Source organism: Ictalurus furcatus, chromosome 26 (assembly GCF_023375685.1).
Source record: "Ictalurus furcatus strain D&B chromosome 26, Billie_1.0, whole genome shotgun sequence".
Taxonomy (NCBI): Eukaryota; Metazoa; Chordata; class Actinopteri; order Siluriformes; family Ictaluridae; genus Ictalurus; species Ictalurus furcatus.
Genome location: NC_071280.1, coordinates 7,378,961 through 7,394,177, shown reverse-complemented (window position 1 = coordinate 7,394,177; position 15,217 = coordinate 7,378,961). Strand labels below are relative to the sequence as shown.

At 42.7% G+C, this 15,217-nt stretch overlaps 1 protein-coding gene across 1 annotated transcript in view; it reads right to left on the bottom strand.

The window, feature by feature from the left end:
* The window catches only part of pros1 (protein S), a 32,091-nt gene that overhangs the window by 10,327 nt on the left and 6,547 nt on the right, over positions 1-15,217 (bottom strand). Inside the window, exons 3-9 of the mRNA XM_053615521.1 lie at positions 13,700-13,724; positions 9,995-10,078; positions 9,752-9,874; positions 9,470-9,595; positions 5,498-5,626; positions 2,252-2,492; positions 1,960-2,152 (exon numbers count right to left, since the gene is read on the bottom strand). Of these exons, the coding sequence (XP_053471496.1) occupies positions 1,960-2,152; positions 2,252-2,492; positions 5,498-5,626; positions 9,470-9,595; positions 9,752-9,874; positions 9,995-10,078; positions 13,700-13,724 (921 nt within the window). The remainder of the gene's footprint in view (positions 1-1,959; positions 2,153-2,251; positions 2,493-5,497; positions 5,627-9,469; positions 9,596-9,751; positions 9,875-9,994; positions 10,079-13,699; positions 13,725-15,217) is intronic.

Below are 15,217 nucleotides of genomic sequence, written 5' to 3'. Positions count from 1 at the left end.
TTGATTTTAATTGATGGGGCGGGGGGGTGGGGGCGGGCATTCGGATCACTATATAATATTATATTGTTTTGCTGCGTCTGGGCCAGGACGACTTGGCATCACTGAGGGAACAATGAATTCTGAATCATATCAGCAAATTCTAAAGGAAAATGTCAGGACATCTGTCCATGAACTGAATCTCAAGAGAAAGTGGGTCATGCAGCAAGATAACGGCCCTAAACACACAACTCGCTCTACCAAAGAATTTTTGTGGAAGTGAACAAAACATGAAGATTTCTGAGGACCTCAGAAAGAGAGTTGTTGAAGCTTATCAGGCTGGAAAAGGTTACAAAAACATCTCTAAAGAGTTTGGACTCCACCAATCCACAGTCAGACAGACTGTATACAAATGGAGGAAATTCAAGACCTTTGTTCCCTCCCCAGGAGTAATCTACCAGCAAAGATTACTCCAAGAGCAAAAAGTGTAATAGTTCACAAGGTGACAAAGGAACCCAGGGTAACTTCTAAGTAACTAAAGGCCTCTCTCACACTGGCTAATGTTAATGTTTATGAGTCCACCATCATCACTGAACAACAATGGTGTGCATGGCAGGGTTGCAAGGAGAAAACCACTGCTCTCCAAAAATAACACTGCTGCCCTTCTGCAGTTTTCTAACAATCATGTGGACAAGCCAGAAGGCTACTGGAACAATATTTTGTGGATGGATGAAACCAAAACAGAACATTTTGGTTTAAATGAGAAGCGTTATGTTTGGAGAAAGGAAAACAATGCATTCCAGCATAAGAACCGTATCCCATCTGTGAAACATGGTGCTGGTAGTATCATGGTTTGGGCCTGTTTTGTTGCATCTGGGCAGGACGACTTTCCATCACTGATGGAACAATGAATTTTGAATGATACCAGCAAATTCTAAAGGAAAATGTCCTGATATCTGTCCATGAACCGAATCTCAAAAGAAAGTGGGACATGCAGCAAGACAACGATCCTCAGCACACAAATCATTCTACCAAAAAATGGTTAAAGAAGAACAAAGTCAAAGTCCTGACCTAAATCCAATAGAAATGTTGAGGAAGGACCTGAAGCAAGAAGTTCATGTGAGGAAACCCACCAACATCCCAGAGTTGAAGCTGTTAATTAAAACATTTCCTCCAAGCCGATGTGCAGGACTTATCAACAGTTATCAGAAATGTTTAGTTGCAGTTATTGCTTTACTGAAAGCAAAGGAGGGCGTACGGTGGCTTAACGGTTAGCGCGTTTGCCTCACACATCCAGGGTTGAGGGTTTGATTCCTGCCAAGGCCCTGTGTGCGCAGAGTTTGCATGTTCCCCCCATGCTTCGGAGGTTTCCTCCAGGTACTCTGGTTTCCTATTTTTTCTCTTTATCTACTTTTGGGTATTATTTAGATCATATTGATGCAGAAATATAGAAAATTCTTAAAAATTCTTATGGGTTCTCAAACTTTCAAGCACCGCTCACCACTAAACAAGTCAAGTTCCAGACATAAACCAGTCAAAATTATTCTTTGACTGGTTTCTGATTTAGAAATTGTGAGTCTATCATGAGGGCTCTGGTAACATCTCACAGCTGTAATTGCTGTTGTTGTTGTTCTTTCGTCTGCTCCCTTTAGGGGTCGCCACAGTTGTCCACATATTTGATTCGGCACAGGTGTTATGCAGGATGCCCTTCCTGACGTAACCCTCCCATTTTGTCTGGGCTTGGGACTGGCAGTGAGTGCAACCTACAGTGGCTGGGGTCTCTGCCGGGGAATCATGGCGGGGAGAGCATGGCGTCATTAGCCGCTAGACCACCAGGGAACTAAGTAATTATTAAATAACAAAAACCAAAGTGTCTGAATACCTATTTATCCTCACCGTCTGTGCATCTACCTTCATCAGATATGTTGCATTTGGGTTTGGAACAATAAGGTAACCACTGCTGGAACCTATATAAACACTCACCACATGCCATTGACCATCATTGATGGCTTTGCCTCCACTGGTGACCTTAACAGAGTGCTGGTTCTTGAACTGAACTTCAATGCGGCCACTCCTCAATCCCAGCATGAACCACGAGTCATCCAACGATTCAGCGTACAACATTACACCTTCTGGATCGAACGTCCGGAAGTCAAACTCAGCAGCAAACCTGTTGCTGAGAACAACATTTCAAAGAAGTTGTTATTCGTTCTAAAGGAATACTTTTTCCAGCAAACATGTCTTGGTGCGCTTCTAGAGCAAAGCAATCACTCACTTTCTGTTGTCTGGAAATCGAAAGTGCAGGTAGATCATAGGCTGGCCTGTGAACTGCTCTCCCAGGTAGAGTATCTCCCCGTACTTGTAGTCGTAGAGCCCGAGACATTCAGGGATTTTCTCACAGGAGCGCCCGTCCTCTGCCAGCTTCAGCCTCCCGCGTCCATCACAGTGACAAGAGTAGCTGCCCACTGTGTTTACACACGCGCCGTCACATTTGTCCTGCTCACACTCGTCCACGTCTGCCCAACACACAATACACACACAGACACACAGTCATCTGTCGTGTTTTTGTGGGGCAAATAAGTCTGAATTGAGTCAAGCAAGGGTGGCTGGTATAAAATGGACTAGTAGGGATCTAGACAGATTAATATAAGGTCAGTTTTGGCATTCACGTCAGATTATTTGTTGTTAATAAATGTCTTAAAGTGGATTATTTTGGATTTTTGTGGAACCAAGCGCAACAGCACCACTAACGGTCAACAAGTATAAATGCACATAAAGGAATGAAGATTAATGAAGGCTGGGGCTGATTTCTTTTTAGCCCAGACTACAGATATGCGTGTCAGGTACACAAAGTGAAACACATACTAGATTTCCATTTGTGCTGGTATTTTTCAGCCAAAAAAATGACACATAATCAGCAGTAATTGAGAAGAAATAGAATGGCAGGTGTGATGAACATGAATGAGGTGGAGTATGTCAGTATATCATACATTTCCCTCCAAAATACATTTTGGAGGAGAAACTAAAAGTAGACTAAGCACATGTTGTTCAATCCCAACACAAATTACACAAAAGGACAGATTTTTAGAGTTTTTTGGGCTGAACATAATCATGCGTGACAGCTGTTTAAGTAAATTGGAGTCCTCCACATTAGAATTGATTAGCAGACATATTATAGTCATATTATTCATAAACCTCTGCATTTTTTGTACAATAAGTGAGGGACAAATTCTCCTGAGCCATTTGACACCAATTTTGTGAAGACTAATTTTGTCTCTAGGCATCATGGTTCTCACGATATGAGCTAAAACTGCTATAGTTTGTCTATCAGGCTGATTACGGTCATCCCTCTTGTATGAGTACAGGAATGGAGTACTACATAATGGCCAAGTTTCATCTCTATCGCGCCTACGGTTTGGTCTGCACAACCTTCCAATGGTCTTCCAAAATATTTTGCTACGTATTCCTAGAGTGGATATGAAAAGTCTACACACGCCTGTTAAAATGACAGGTTTCTGTGATATAAAATTTTTTTTAAAACCAAGTTAAATCATGTCAGAACCTTTTTCACCTTTATTATGAAATTCCAACATATAAATATCAAGTGAGGAACACCCAGAAATGTTTTTTGGGGGGAAAGAAATAGAAAAACAAATAACGTCCAATACACAGCTTGCATAAGTGTGCACACCCTTTTATAACTGTGTTCAGAATCAACCAATCACATTCAAACTCATGTTAAATCTTAATTAGTGTACACCTGCCATCAATTAAAGTGACTGATTACCCCCAAATATAGTATAGCTGTTCCTATAGGATTTTTCTGATATTTTCTAGGTAACATCCAACTGGAAAAGCCATGGGCCACAAAAAGCAGGTACGGGAACTCATTGTTGAAAAATATCAACCAGGAGAGGGTTACAAAAAAATTCCAAGGCATTGGATATACCATGGAACACTATAAAGACAATAATCAATAAGTGGAAAAAAAATATGGCATGACCGTGACACTACTAAGAACAGGACATCCCAGTAAATTTGATGAGAAGATCAGGAGAAAACTGTTCAGGGAGGCTGCCAAGAGGCCTACAGCAACATTAAAAGAATTCCAGCAATTTCTGGCAAGTCCTGGTTGCTCCCTACATGTGACAATCTCCTGAATTCTTCATATCTCTGGGCTATGGGGTAGGGTGGCAAGACTAAAGCCTTTTTTAATTAAACATACATCCAATCTCCCAAAACCATGTGGAATAATGTGTTATGGACTGATGAGCCAAACGTTTTTGGCCATAATACCAAAAGATATGTTTAGCACAAAAAAACCAGAGCACATCACCAAAAGAACATCATCCTCATGGGGAAGCATGGAGGCGGCAGTATCATACTTTGGGTCTGTTTTTCTTCAGCTGGAACTGGGGCTTTAATCAGGGTGGAGGGAATAATTAAAAGCTCCAAATACCAGTCAATTTTGCCGCATTTAAGACATCTGCTAAAACACTTAAGATGAAGAGGAATTTCAGCTTTCAGCATGACAACGAGCCAAAGCAAACCTCCAGATCGACAAAGGAACGACTTCACCAAAACAAGATGAAGGATTTGGAGCGACCCAGTCAGAGTCCAGACCTAAATCCAATCAAAGATCTGTGGGGTGACCTGAAGAGCGCTGTGTACAGGAGACGCCCTTACAATCTGACAGAGTTGGAATGCGTTTGTAAGAAAGCATGGGAAAACATTGCTAAGACCAGACTGATTGACTCTTACCCAAAACGATTGAAAGATTTCTGTGATCAAATCTAAAGCTGCTTCAAATAAGTATTCGTTTAGGGGTGTGCAACCAGGTTATTGTACATTTTTTTTATTGTGAAAACGATTAAAATGATTCTTATTGGGTTTTTTTTAAAAACTTTAATTAACACGTTCAAACTCCACAATAAAGTTAGAAAAGGTTCCGACATGATTTATCTTGGTTTCATCACAAAAACCTGCCAGTTTAAGAGGGGTGTGTAGACTTTTTTTATATCCACTGTATGGGGGGGGGGACACAATGTGGAAGTTCAGCCATAATTTCAGCCTGAAATAATGCCATGCAGGCTCGTCGATGTGGTTTCGACACTGTGGCTTACAGTAAATCTTTACACATAAACAATTACATACATGCGGCGCAGATTAATGCTGAAGCGTTACTGGGTCAGCCATCTTGATCAACCAAAAATACTGTTATTTCCCCATAGTGATATCTGATATCTTTTCAGCCTACTAGATCCCACCTCCCAAAGTTTAACAGCAGAGTTATAACCAAAAGGATAGAGGTTATCTGGATAATAGTATATAATTTCACTTTAAAATCAATGCCATTTTACAAAAGAGACATTTATTTAAAAACAGGTTTATGGAGCGTTACTGTATCATTTGTAACTTTGGGGTGAGATGTGCTTCCATTATTTGCTACATTACAGCTCCGGTGCAAAACAAAACAAATATTTGTGCGTGCGTGTGAAAGCGTGAGTAACTGATCTCTTACCCTGGCACTCGTGAGACAGGGAGTTGTACACGTATCCTGTAGGGCACTGGCACTTGTACGAGCCTGGAGCATTGACACATCTGGACGGCTCTTTGCACTGGCTGGGGTGAAGCCTGCACTCGTTAATATCTGAGATGGAGATGATGAATATATATCTTTCAGATATTATTTTATATAGGCATTATTTGCTGTTATGTGCACAACCCATTCATGCTCACACTAACACACATTACCATGGGGCATTTGAGTTGTAAACAGGATCCATTAACGTGCAGCAGACATGCCGTGTGTTTACTGCAACCCTGAAGAGGTGCCTGGCCAAATGGAGGTCACTATTGTGCAAACGCTGTTATGCAATATAGATAAAGATCAGCTTTTAAATTTAATCTATATCCTGTGAGAACAAAACACCCACACAGAGAGTGTGTGTGTGTTTGCACACTGGCTGGGGGGTCCGCATTTGCATGTGTGATTGATTGAGATGTTTTCTTTTCCGTGGGTCCCTTGGTGTGTGTTGTCACACAGCTTGGTCGGAATCGTGTTTTGCTGTTACAGGAAAAATCCCAGCATTCTCAGAACAGCTGTTGAAACTCAGACCCAGCTGGCCGAGAGCTCAGAGTGAGAGAGAAGTCAACTGGATCAGAATTAGGACAGATTTGGCTCCTCGAAGGTGTTTTTTTAAAGGATTTTTGTGGCCGTAAAATAATCGAGTAGCTCGTAGAAGAGTACTGGACAGTTTTTTTTTTTGTATTGGAAAACATGGTTATTATTGTAACGTTTAGTACCAAGTCTTTTTTTTGTTTTGCTTTTTTAAACATCAGCTCCAACTGATTTTGAGTTATTAGATGTTGACTTAATGAACCATCATAAAACAATTTAAGCCCAGTTTCCCAAAAGCATTGTAAAGTCAAGATCATTTTACGAGGGGGGAGGGAGAGAGAGAGAGAGGGAGAAGAGCAAGAGAGGGGGGACGAGGGAGAAGGGGAGGAGGGGGGGGAGAAGTGGGAAGGAGGGAGAAGAGAGAGAGAGAGGGAGAAGAGCAAGAGAGGGGGGACGAGGGAGAAGGGGAGGTGGGGGGGGGAGAAGTGGGAAGGGGGGAGAAGAGAGAGGGAGAGGGGGGGAAGAGGGAGAAGGGGGGGCAAGCGGGAGAAGGAGGGGGAGAGGGAGAAGAGAAAGAGAGAGAGAGAGATGGGAAAGAGAGGGGGGAAGAGGGAGAAGAGAGAGGGGGGGAAGAGGGAGAGAGAAAGAGAGAGGGGAGAGAGAGGGGGAAGAGGGAAAAAGAGGGAGAGAGAGTGGGGAAGAGGGAGAAGAGAGAGGGGAGGAAGAGGGAGAGAGAAAGAGAGAGAGAGAGGGGAGGGGGGGAAGAGGGAGAAGAGAGAGAGAGGGGAGAGAGAGGGGGGGAAGAGGGAGAAGAGAGAGGGGAGGAAGAGGGAGAGAGAGAAAGAGAGAGAGAGAGAGGGGAGAGAGAGGGGGGAAGAGGGAGAGAGAGAAAGAGAGAGAGAGAGAGGGGAGAGAGAGAGTTCAATGTGACATTTGCTCTACAATTTACCAATGACCTTTGTACTGTAATGCTTTTGGGAAACTCCGCCCTGCTCAAATTTAGCCTCAATGACACACATCTGGATACCAGGTTATGCGTTTTAAGGGTTTTTTTTAGGTTACTTTCCATCTTTTATTTATTTATTCTTTTTTATTTATTTTTAGTTTTGAAAAGTATCCATTAGTTCATTAGGGGGCGGCTCGCACCTCTGGGGTTGGGGGTTCGATTCCCGCCTCTGCCGTGTGCGTGGAGTTTGCATGCTCTCCCTGTGCTTTGGGGGTTTTCTCCGGGTTCTCCGGTGTAGACGTGTTGTAGACCGATTGGCATTTCAAAACTGTCCATTGTGTGTGAATGGGTGTGTGAGTTTGTGTGCAATCGTGCCCTGAGATGGGTTAACACCCCGTCTCCCGCCTTGTGCCCAGCGTTCCCTGGGATAGGCTCCAGGTTCCCCTCGATCCTGTGTAGGATAAGCGGTATAGAAAATGGATGGATCTATTAGTTTTTGTGTGCCTTAACAATAACTTCTAATCACTGAAAAACAAATGTTTACATACGTGTAAATAATTGTACATTATTATTATTATTATTATTATTATTGGTTCCCTGGTGGACTAGTGGCTAGTATGTGGCGCTCTCACGCCATGGCCTGGGTTTGATTCTCAGTCAGGGATCCAACCCCAGCCACTGGAGGGTTGCACGAGCCAGTGCACTCTTGCCAATCCCAAGCCAGGAAAATGGGGAGGGTTGCGCCAGGAAGGGCATCCGGCGTAAAAAAAATATGCCAGAATCAAAATGTGTGTTTTTGTGTACATCTCATACTAAAGTTTTAGATCTTGAAACGAAATACAACATAAAACAAAGGCAACCCGAGTAAACACACAATATAGCTTTTATTTATTTATCTTTTTTATTAAAGCGAAAAAAACCAACAAACAAAAAGTTATCCAACACCTATCACCCATATAAAAAACTAACTGCCCCCCTTAAACTTAAAATCTGGTTGTGCCACTTTAACAGCGATAACTGCAACCAAACTCTTCCGATAACTGGAGATCAGTCTTTCACTTACTTCTAGGACTCGGACTTACTCCTATGCTTTGGATCGTTGTCTTGCTGCACGATCCAGAAGAAGACCAGACGTTCTCCTTTAGGATTCTCTGGTAGAGAGCAGAATTCATGTTTCCCTCAATTATTGCAAATTGCCCAGTCCCTGAAGCAGCAAAGCATCCCCACACCATCACACTGCCACCACCATGCTTGACCGTAGCTATGATGTTCTTTTTGTGGAATTCTGTGTTTGGTTTACGGCAGATGTAACGGGACTCCTGTCTTCCAAACAGTTCCACTTTCAACTCATCAGTCCGCAGAACATTCTCCCAAAAGGTTTGAGGATCATCAAGGTGTGTTTTGATAAAATTCAGACGAGTCTTAATGTTCTTCTGGGTTAGCAGTTGTTTTCACCTCACCACTCTTCCATGGATGCCATTCGTCCCCAGTGTCTTTCTGATAGTGGAGTCATGAACAGTGACCTTTATTGATGCCAGAGAGGCCTGTAGGTCCTTTGATGTTGTTCTTGGCTCTTTTGTGACTTGCTGGATGAGTCGTTGCTGTGCTCTTGGAGGAATTTTGGAAGATCAACCACTTGTGGGAAGGTTCACTACTATGCCGAGTTTTTCCATTTGGAGATAAAGTCTCTCTCTGTGGTTCTTTAGAGTCCAAGAGACTTTGAAATAGCTTTGTAACCTTCCCAGTGTGATGTATTTCAATCACCTTCTTCATCACCATTTCTGGAATTTCTTTCCATTCTGGCACTGTGTGTTACTGAGTAAGACCTTTTAACCAACTTCATGCTGTTGTAAAAGTTCTGTTTAAGTGTTGATGTGATTGAACAGGGTTTGCAGTGATCAGGTCTGCTTGTGTCTAGTCCACCATTATGAATGCAGTTTCATAGATTAAGGAAATTAGTAACTACGGGGGGCAAATACATTTTCACACAGGCCCAGTTACCATTGGATAACTTTTTTACTTCAATAAATAACATTATCATTTAAAAACTATATTTTGTGTTACTCAGGTTGCCTTTGTTTTATCTCAGATTTTGTTTTCATTTCCGAAACAGTTTAGCACGAGATACACACAAAAACAGAAGAAATCAGGCAAATACTTTTTCACAGCACTGTATATGAATAGGTAACTCCAGCAAAAGATAAAAAAGGAAATATAAAACAGAAGTATTTTTTTTTTTTCTCTTGGAAATTTACTCAATTATATGAATGAATACATAAATGACAAGATTACAATTACTCAAGTATATTCCACTCCTTCTGTAACTCGCACACTAAGTCCACAATTAACTCATTTATTATTCTAAAGATTACGCTACATTAATAAAGAAAGAAAATGCAAGCTTGATCTTATAAATGTGGTCTCACCGATACATTGGGTCATGTCGTGCAGGTAATAACCACTATAACAAAAGCACTGGAAGCTCCCGAGTGTGTTCTGGCAGCCCTGCTTACAACCGGCGAGGAAACCCTGGTCCTTACACTCATCAATATCTGTAAGAAAATAACGGGTACCAATACTTTCATCAGCTGTTCTATTAAATAACTACCAAGACTAGCCAATAAAGGGTTAACTCATTAACAGTGACCAATGATTCTCTTTTAGATCACTTTCTTAATGAAAGGATCTAGTAAGTGTTATGTACCCACCCTCCTCACAGTGAAGCCCTTTCCATCCAGGTTTGCACACACAAGTATAGGCACCCCGACCATCAACACAGCGCTCGTATCCCTCCTTATAGCATGGCAGCGGCGAACACTGGTCACTGATCTCTGTAAATAACATCAGTAGAAACAAAAAGCTTAATCGAACTTTACTTTTGAAGCATGTTTGGCAATTCCAGGCTTGCTGCAGTCGTAGTTGTAGATGTGTATTCACAACAGATGACTAGCCTTTAACACAGGTGCGGAGGTCCTGAGAAATCACAGAACCTGAGTTCGGACTGGGGATGCCGACGCGATAGTACACCAGACACTCTGAAACACAAAAGGATGGACTTTTTTTTTTTGTTATGCTTGCAATCATGTAAGTCATGGCACCATTAAAAGTGTCTTATAGAAGCTTAAACCACAGCAGGGTTGCATTTCTCAAATCTGATTGGTTTAGAAAGTGTTGATTAATTTTGTATAACAGTAGCTAAGTAAAGTAATCATAATGATAATGAGCCTTTATTGGTCATGTATACATTGCAGCAGAGTGAAATTCTTTTCTTCGCATACCCCAGCATGTTAGGAAGTTGGGGTCAGAGCGCAGGGTCAGCCATGATACAGCGCCCCTGGAGCAGAGAGGGTTAAGGGTCTTGCTCAACGGCCCAACAGTGGCAACTTGGCAGCGCTGGGGCTTGAACCCCTGACCTTCCAATTGTACCCCAAAGCCTGACAGTACTGGGGCTAGAACTTCTGACCAGTCACTGATCAGTAACCCAGAGCCTTAACCGCCAAGCCACCACTACCCCCAAATCATTTTCATATTAATATACTCATAATATGTTTCTGTAGCAACAAGTTATACAGAGGCTTGTATGGTGGATGCTCCATATAAACGGATTAAAAAAGCCCCAAAAACGTTGTTATGGTGACATTTCTGTACAAATCTGTATTTATCCTTTAAAAGATGCAACAGATGTTTTTGGCATGTTTTTCTGAGGTTGTGTAATACTCATCGGTTTTTGCCTGATCACGCATACAAAAAACTTTCGGGAAAGTAACCAGCGTGACTTATTCCTAGACTGCTCCAGTAGTTGTTAAGGAGGATAAGTCATGTAAAGAACTGCGAGTCTACCTGCGTGAGTCCAGCAAGCAAGACACCATTCACTTTCTTCATGTCTCTACCCCTTTTCTACCACTCTTTGTCTGTTGTTAACATGCTAACGTGTCAACAGTTCATCCCTGTTGTTTACCATAGGCGCAGGCCGCGGAAAGCCATAGAACAGCATGCAACTTAGACAACCTACACTCTCTGCAGGCGTCCTCAGCAGACTCCTTCTTGTTCTTGATCAGACTATGGAACTGCCAATCAGCCTTCAATAAGGCCGATTTCATTCCTGCCTTTGCCACCCACTCAGTGTGCTAGCTCTGAGACCTGGAACCGAGCAGAGAACACTGCAAAACCCGCTGCCCTGTCCCCCAATTTCAACTTCTCACACACCACACACCCCACCCGGCGAGGGGGTGGTACAGGTTTGCTTCTCTCCAAAACATGGAAATTTACTTCCTCCAGGTCAACTGGGCAAGTTCAGCGAAGAGCTTGACATGCTGGTGTCCACCACCCTGGATGGAACTCCACTTGTGGTCCTTGGTGACTTCAACATCCACCTAGACAAACCACATGAAGCGGACTTTCTTGCTCTCCTGCCCATGTTTGACCTCAAGTAGCATCCCACCCAAGCAACTCACAAAGCCGCCAAACAACTTGATCTCATCCTCACAAAATCTTCTTATTACTCCTCTGACAATTTCTTTATCCAGTTTCCCATTTCTTTCCCCTCACTTTCTCCGCCGTTAATCTTCTTTCATCGCAATCTTCATTCCTGTTCTCCCTCACACACTTTTCCTCCACTGTTGCAACCTCTCACTCCCTCTTATAGCTCACTGGAATTAAACACTACAACAGACATGTTCCACTGTAACATCTCTCTTGACAGAGCCCCAAACCTCCAGGCCAGCTTGCACATCACCCCCTAGCCCTTAGCTCTCGGAAGTTCTTCGTACAGCAGAACCGTAGAATTACTAAACTCTCCTCCTCTCTGGCCATCCTACAACCTGTCCTACCTCTTCTCACCTTCTTCAGGCCACCTCTCCCACACTACTACCTGCACTCACACACATCTTTAACACATCCCTCTCCACCAGCACCTTCTCTACCTCACTTAAGCAGGCCTGGTTACCCCACTGTAAAGCAAAACACTTAACCCTACTGCTTTTGCCAACTACAGACCTGTCTCCCTCCTCCCTTTTCTGTCCAAAACCCCTGAAAGAGCTGTTTTCAATCAACTCTCCACTTTTCTCACACAGAACAACTTCCTGGACATCAAGCACTCTGGATTCAAAAGCAGTCACTCCACAGACACTGATCTGCTTTCCGTCACCGAAGTTTTACAACTCAACCTCAAGATCATCTGTCCTCAATTTACTTGACTTCTGCTGCCTTTGACAGTGTGAATCATCTGATCCTCCTGTCAACTCTCTCCGGTCTAGGCATCTCCGGAACGGCTCTGCGCTGTTGGAAACCTATCTTTCAGGCAGATCCTTCAAGGTATCATGGAGGGGAGGGGTGTCTGTATCTCAGCAACTCACAACTGGGGTTCCCCAGGGGCCAGATATCGGTCCACTGCTCTTTCTATTTATACTACATCTCTGGGGCCTGTGATCGAGTCTCATGGTTTCTCAGATCACTTTTATACTGATGACACTCAGCACTATTTGTCCTTCCAGCCTGAAGATCCATCGATCACAGCACGCATGTCTGTCTGCCTGTCTGATATCTTGAACTGGATGAGGGAACGCCACCTTAAGCTCAATTCGGCAAAAACAAAGCATCATCCCTGCCTGACCCTCAATCAACCACAATCTGACTGTACAGTTTGGCTCAACCACACTCAAGCCAACCAGGAAAGCCAGGAACCTTGGGGTGACTTTGATGACCACTTCAACTTTACAGACCACATTTGAACAACTGCATGGTCCTGTAGGTTCTGTATAACATCACGAAAATCAGACCCTCTTTCACTGATCATGCCACACAGCTACTAAAGCCTCTTGTTATCTCAAACTACTGCAAGGCACTACTCTCGGGTCTCCCAGCCAGCTCCATCAAACCCCTTCAGATGATTCAGAATGCAGCAGCACGCCTCGTCTTCAACCAGACCAAGAGAACCCATGTCACACCACTCTTCATCTCCCTCCACTAGCTTCCTGTAGCCGCCCACACCAAATTAAAGGCCTTGAGACTCGCGTTCAAGACCTTGTCTGGAACAGCACCCTCCTACCTCAACACTCTCCTTAAAGTTTATGTTCCTTCCTGCAATCTGTGATCAGTTAACGACTGATGCCTGGCAGTGCCTACTCAGAGACACATGAGGTCCCTTTCCAGAACCGTCAAACTGAGTTCATCCTGGTCATTACACCAGCTTTGGCAAGACTTTATTTTTATCTTTATGTTTTGATAAGTCTCTCTCATCTTAAGACCATTACAGTGTTAATGATTGTGTAAAGAGTTAGGCCCCCAGTATAAGTGAGGGATTTTTATTTCCCTCCAAGGGTTTTCTGTTCTTATCGCAATACAGAAAAATGTGTCAAATAAATGATTGTCTGTGGTAATCACACATACACTTTAGATGCAGTGGGTACAAATGAGATGAAGTCTAGCAAAAAGGCTGAAATATTCCTTTCGAGTATTAAATTAAAGATATTCATACTGTATGAGAGCAGTGATATCATTTTGACTTTTCTGTTATCACAAGAAATATAATTTTGTCAATAAACAATGACTCTTGGGTAAATAAGTCTATTTGTGTCAGTAGAAGATTTTACATTATGTTTGAAGAAATGTCTCAAAATGTTATATTTGCTACTGTTTGAGGACGGTTAATAACTTACCTGTATACTTGGGGTAGAAGTATTCCTAAAAATACAAAAAACAAATATTTTGTCAGTATAAACTCCCAGAAATCCCAGTTGCTTTTACACTAAGGCAGGTCCTATTTAGTCAAAATGGTGGATTGGATATCGGAGAAGACATCGGATATCAGATCTTGTAAAACCAGCAACGACTGGACTATTTAGAAGAAATGTATTGTTGGACCTGGAAATGTTTACATATAAAGAAATTTGATTGTTTTTTTTTCCTTTTATTAGAATTGATTTTTATTATACATTATTTTTATTATATATTTACAATGTAAGTGGGCAAATGTATTTAACTGTGAAGTGCTTCAGTGCTGACGAAACCAATATCAGATAGGTATTGTTATCCGGCTGATACTCAACGTTTCGAAATCGGTATGTGACGTGTTCAAATCAAACATCAGCATGGAGAGGAATATGTGGTCTGAAGTGTGCCCACATGGAAGCATGATTTTATACAGATGTTACTGTACTTTTAATACTTCTGTGTTACTTCAGTGTTCTGTCCCTCTGCTTGTTTTATGACATCACCTCCTGAACTGTGCGTGAAATTGTATTCCCCAGCACATGGAGCCTAAACCATCTCCTGTGGCTCCAGTGCTGTCAAAACACTGACACAGTGAACATGTTAAACACGGGAGATAGCGAGTTCAAAATCCAGGCTGGTGGGTGGGAATTGGCACATGGCCAATTTGGGGGGAAAAGTGGGCAAAACATACAGTGAGGGAAAAAAGTATTTGATCCCCTGCTGATTTTGTATGTTTGCCCACTGACAAAGAAATGATCAGTCTATAATTTTAATGGTAGGTTTATTTGAACAGTGAGAGACAGAATAACAACAAGAAAATCCAGAAAAACGCATGTCAAAAATGTTATAAATTGATTTGCATTTTAATGAGGGAAATAAGTATTTGACCCCTCTGCAAAACATGACTTAGTACTTGGTGGCAAAATCCTTGTTGGCAATCACAGAGGTCAGACGTTTCTTGTAGTTGGCCACCAGGTTTGCACACATCTCAGGGGGGATTTTGTCCCACTCCTTTTTGCAGATCTTCTCCAAGTCATTAAGGTTTCGAGGCTGACGTTTGGCAACTCGAACCTTCAGCTCCCTCCACAGATTTCCTATGGGATTAAGGTCTGGAGACTGGCTAAGCCACTCCAGGACCTTAATGTGCTTCTTTTTGAGCCACTCCTTTGTTGCCTTGGCCGTGTGTTTTGGGTCACTGTCATGCTGGAATACCCATCCACGACCCATTTTCAATGCCCTGGCTGAGGGAAGGAGGTTCTCACCCAAGATTTGACGGTACATGGCCCTGTCCATCGGCCCTTTGATGCAGTGAAGTTGTCCTGTTCCCTTAGCAGAAAAACACCCCCAAAGCATAATGTTTCCACCTCCATGTTTGACGGTGGGGATGGTGTTCTTGGGGTCATAGGCAGCATTCCTCCTCCTCCAAACATGGCGAGTTGAGTTGATGCCAAAGAGCTCCATTT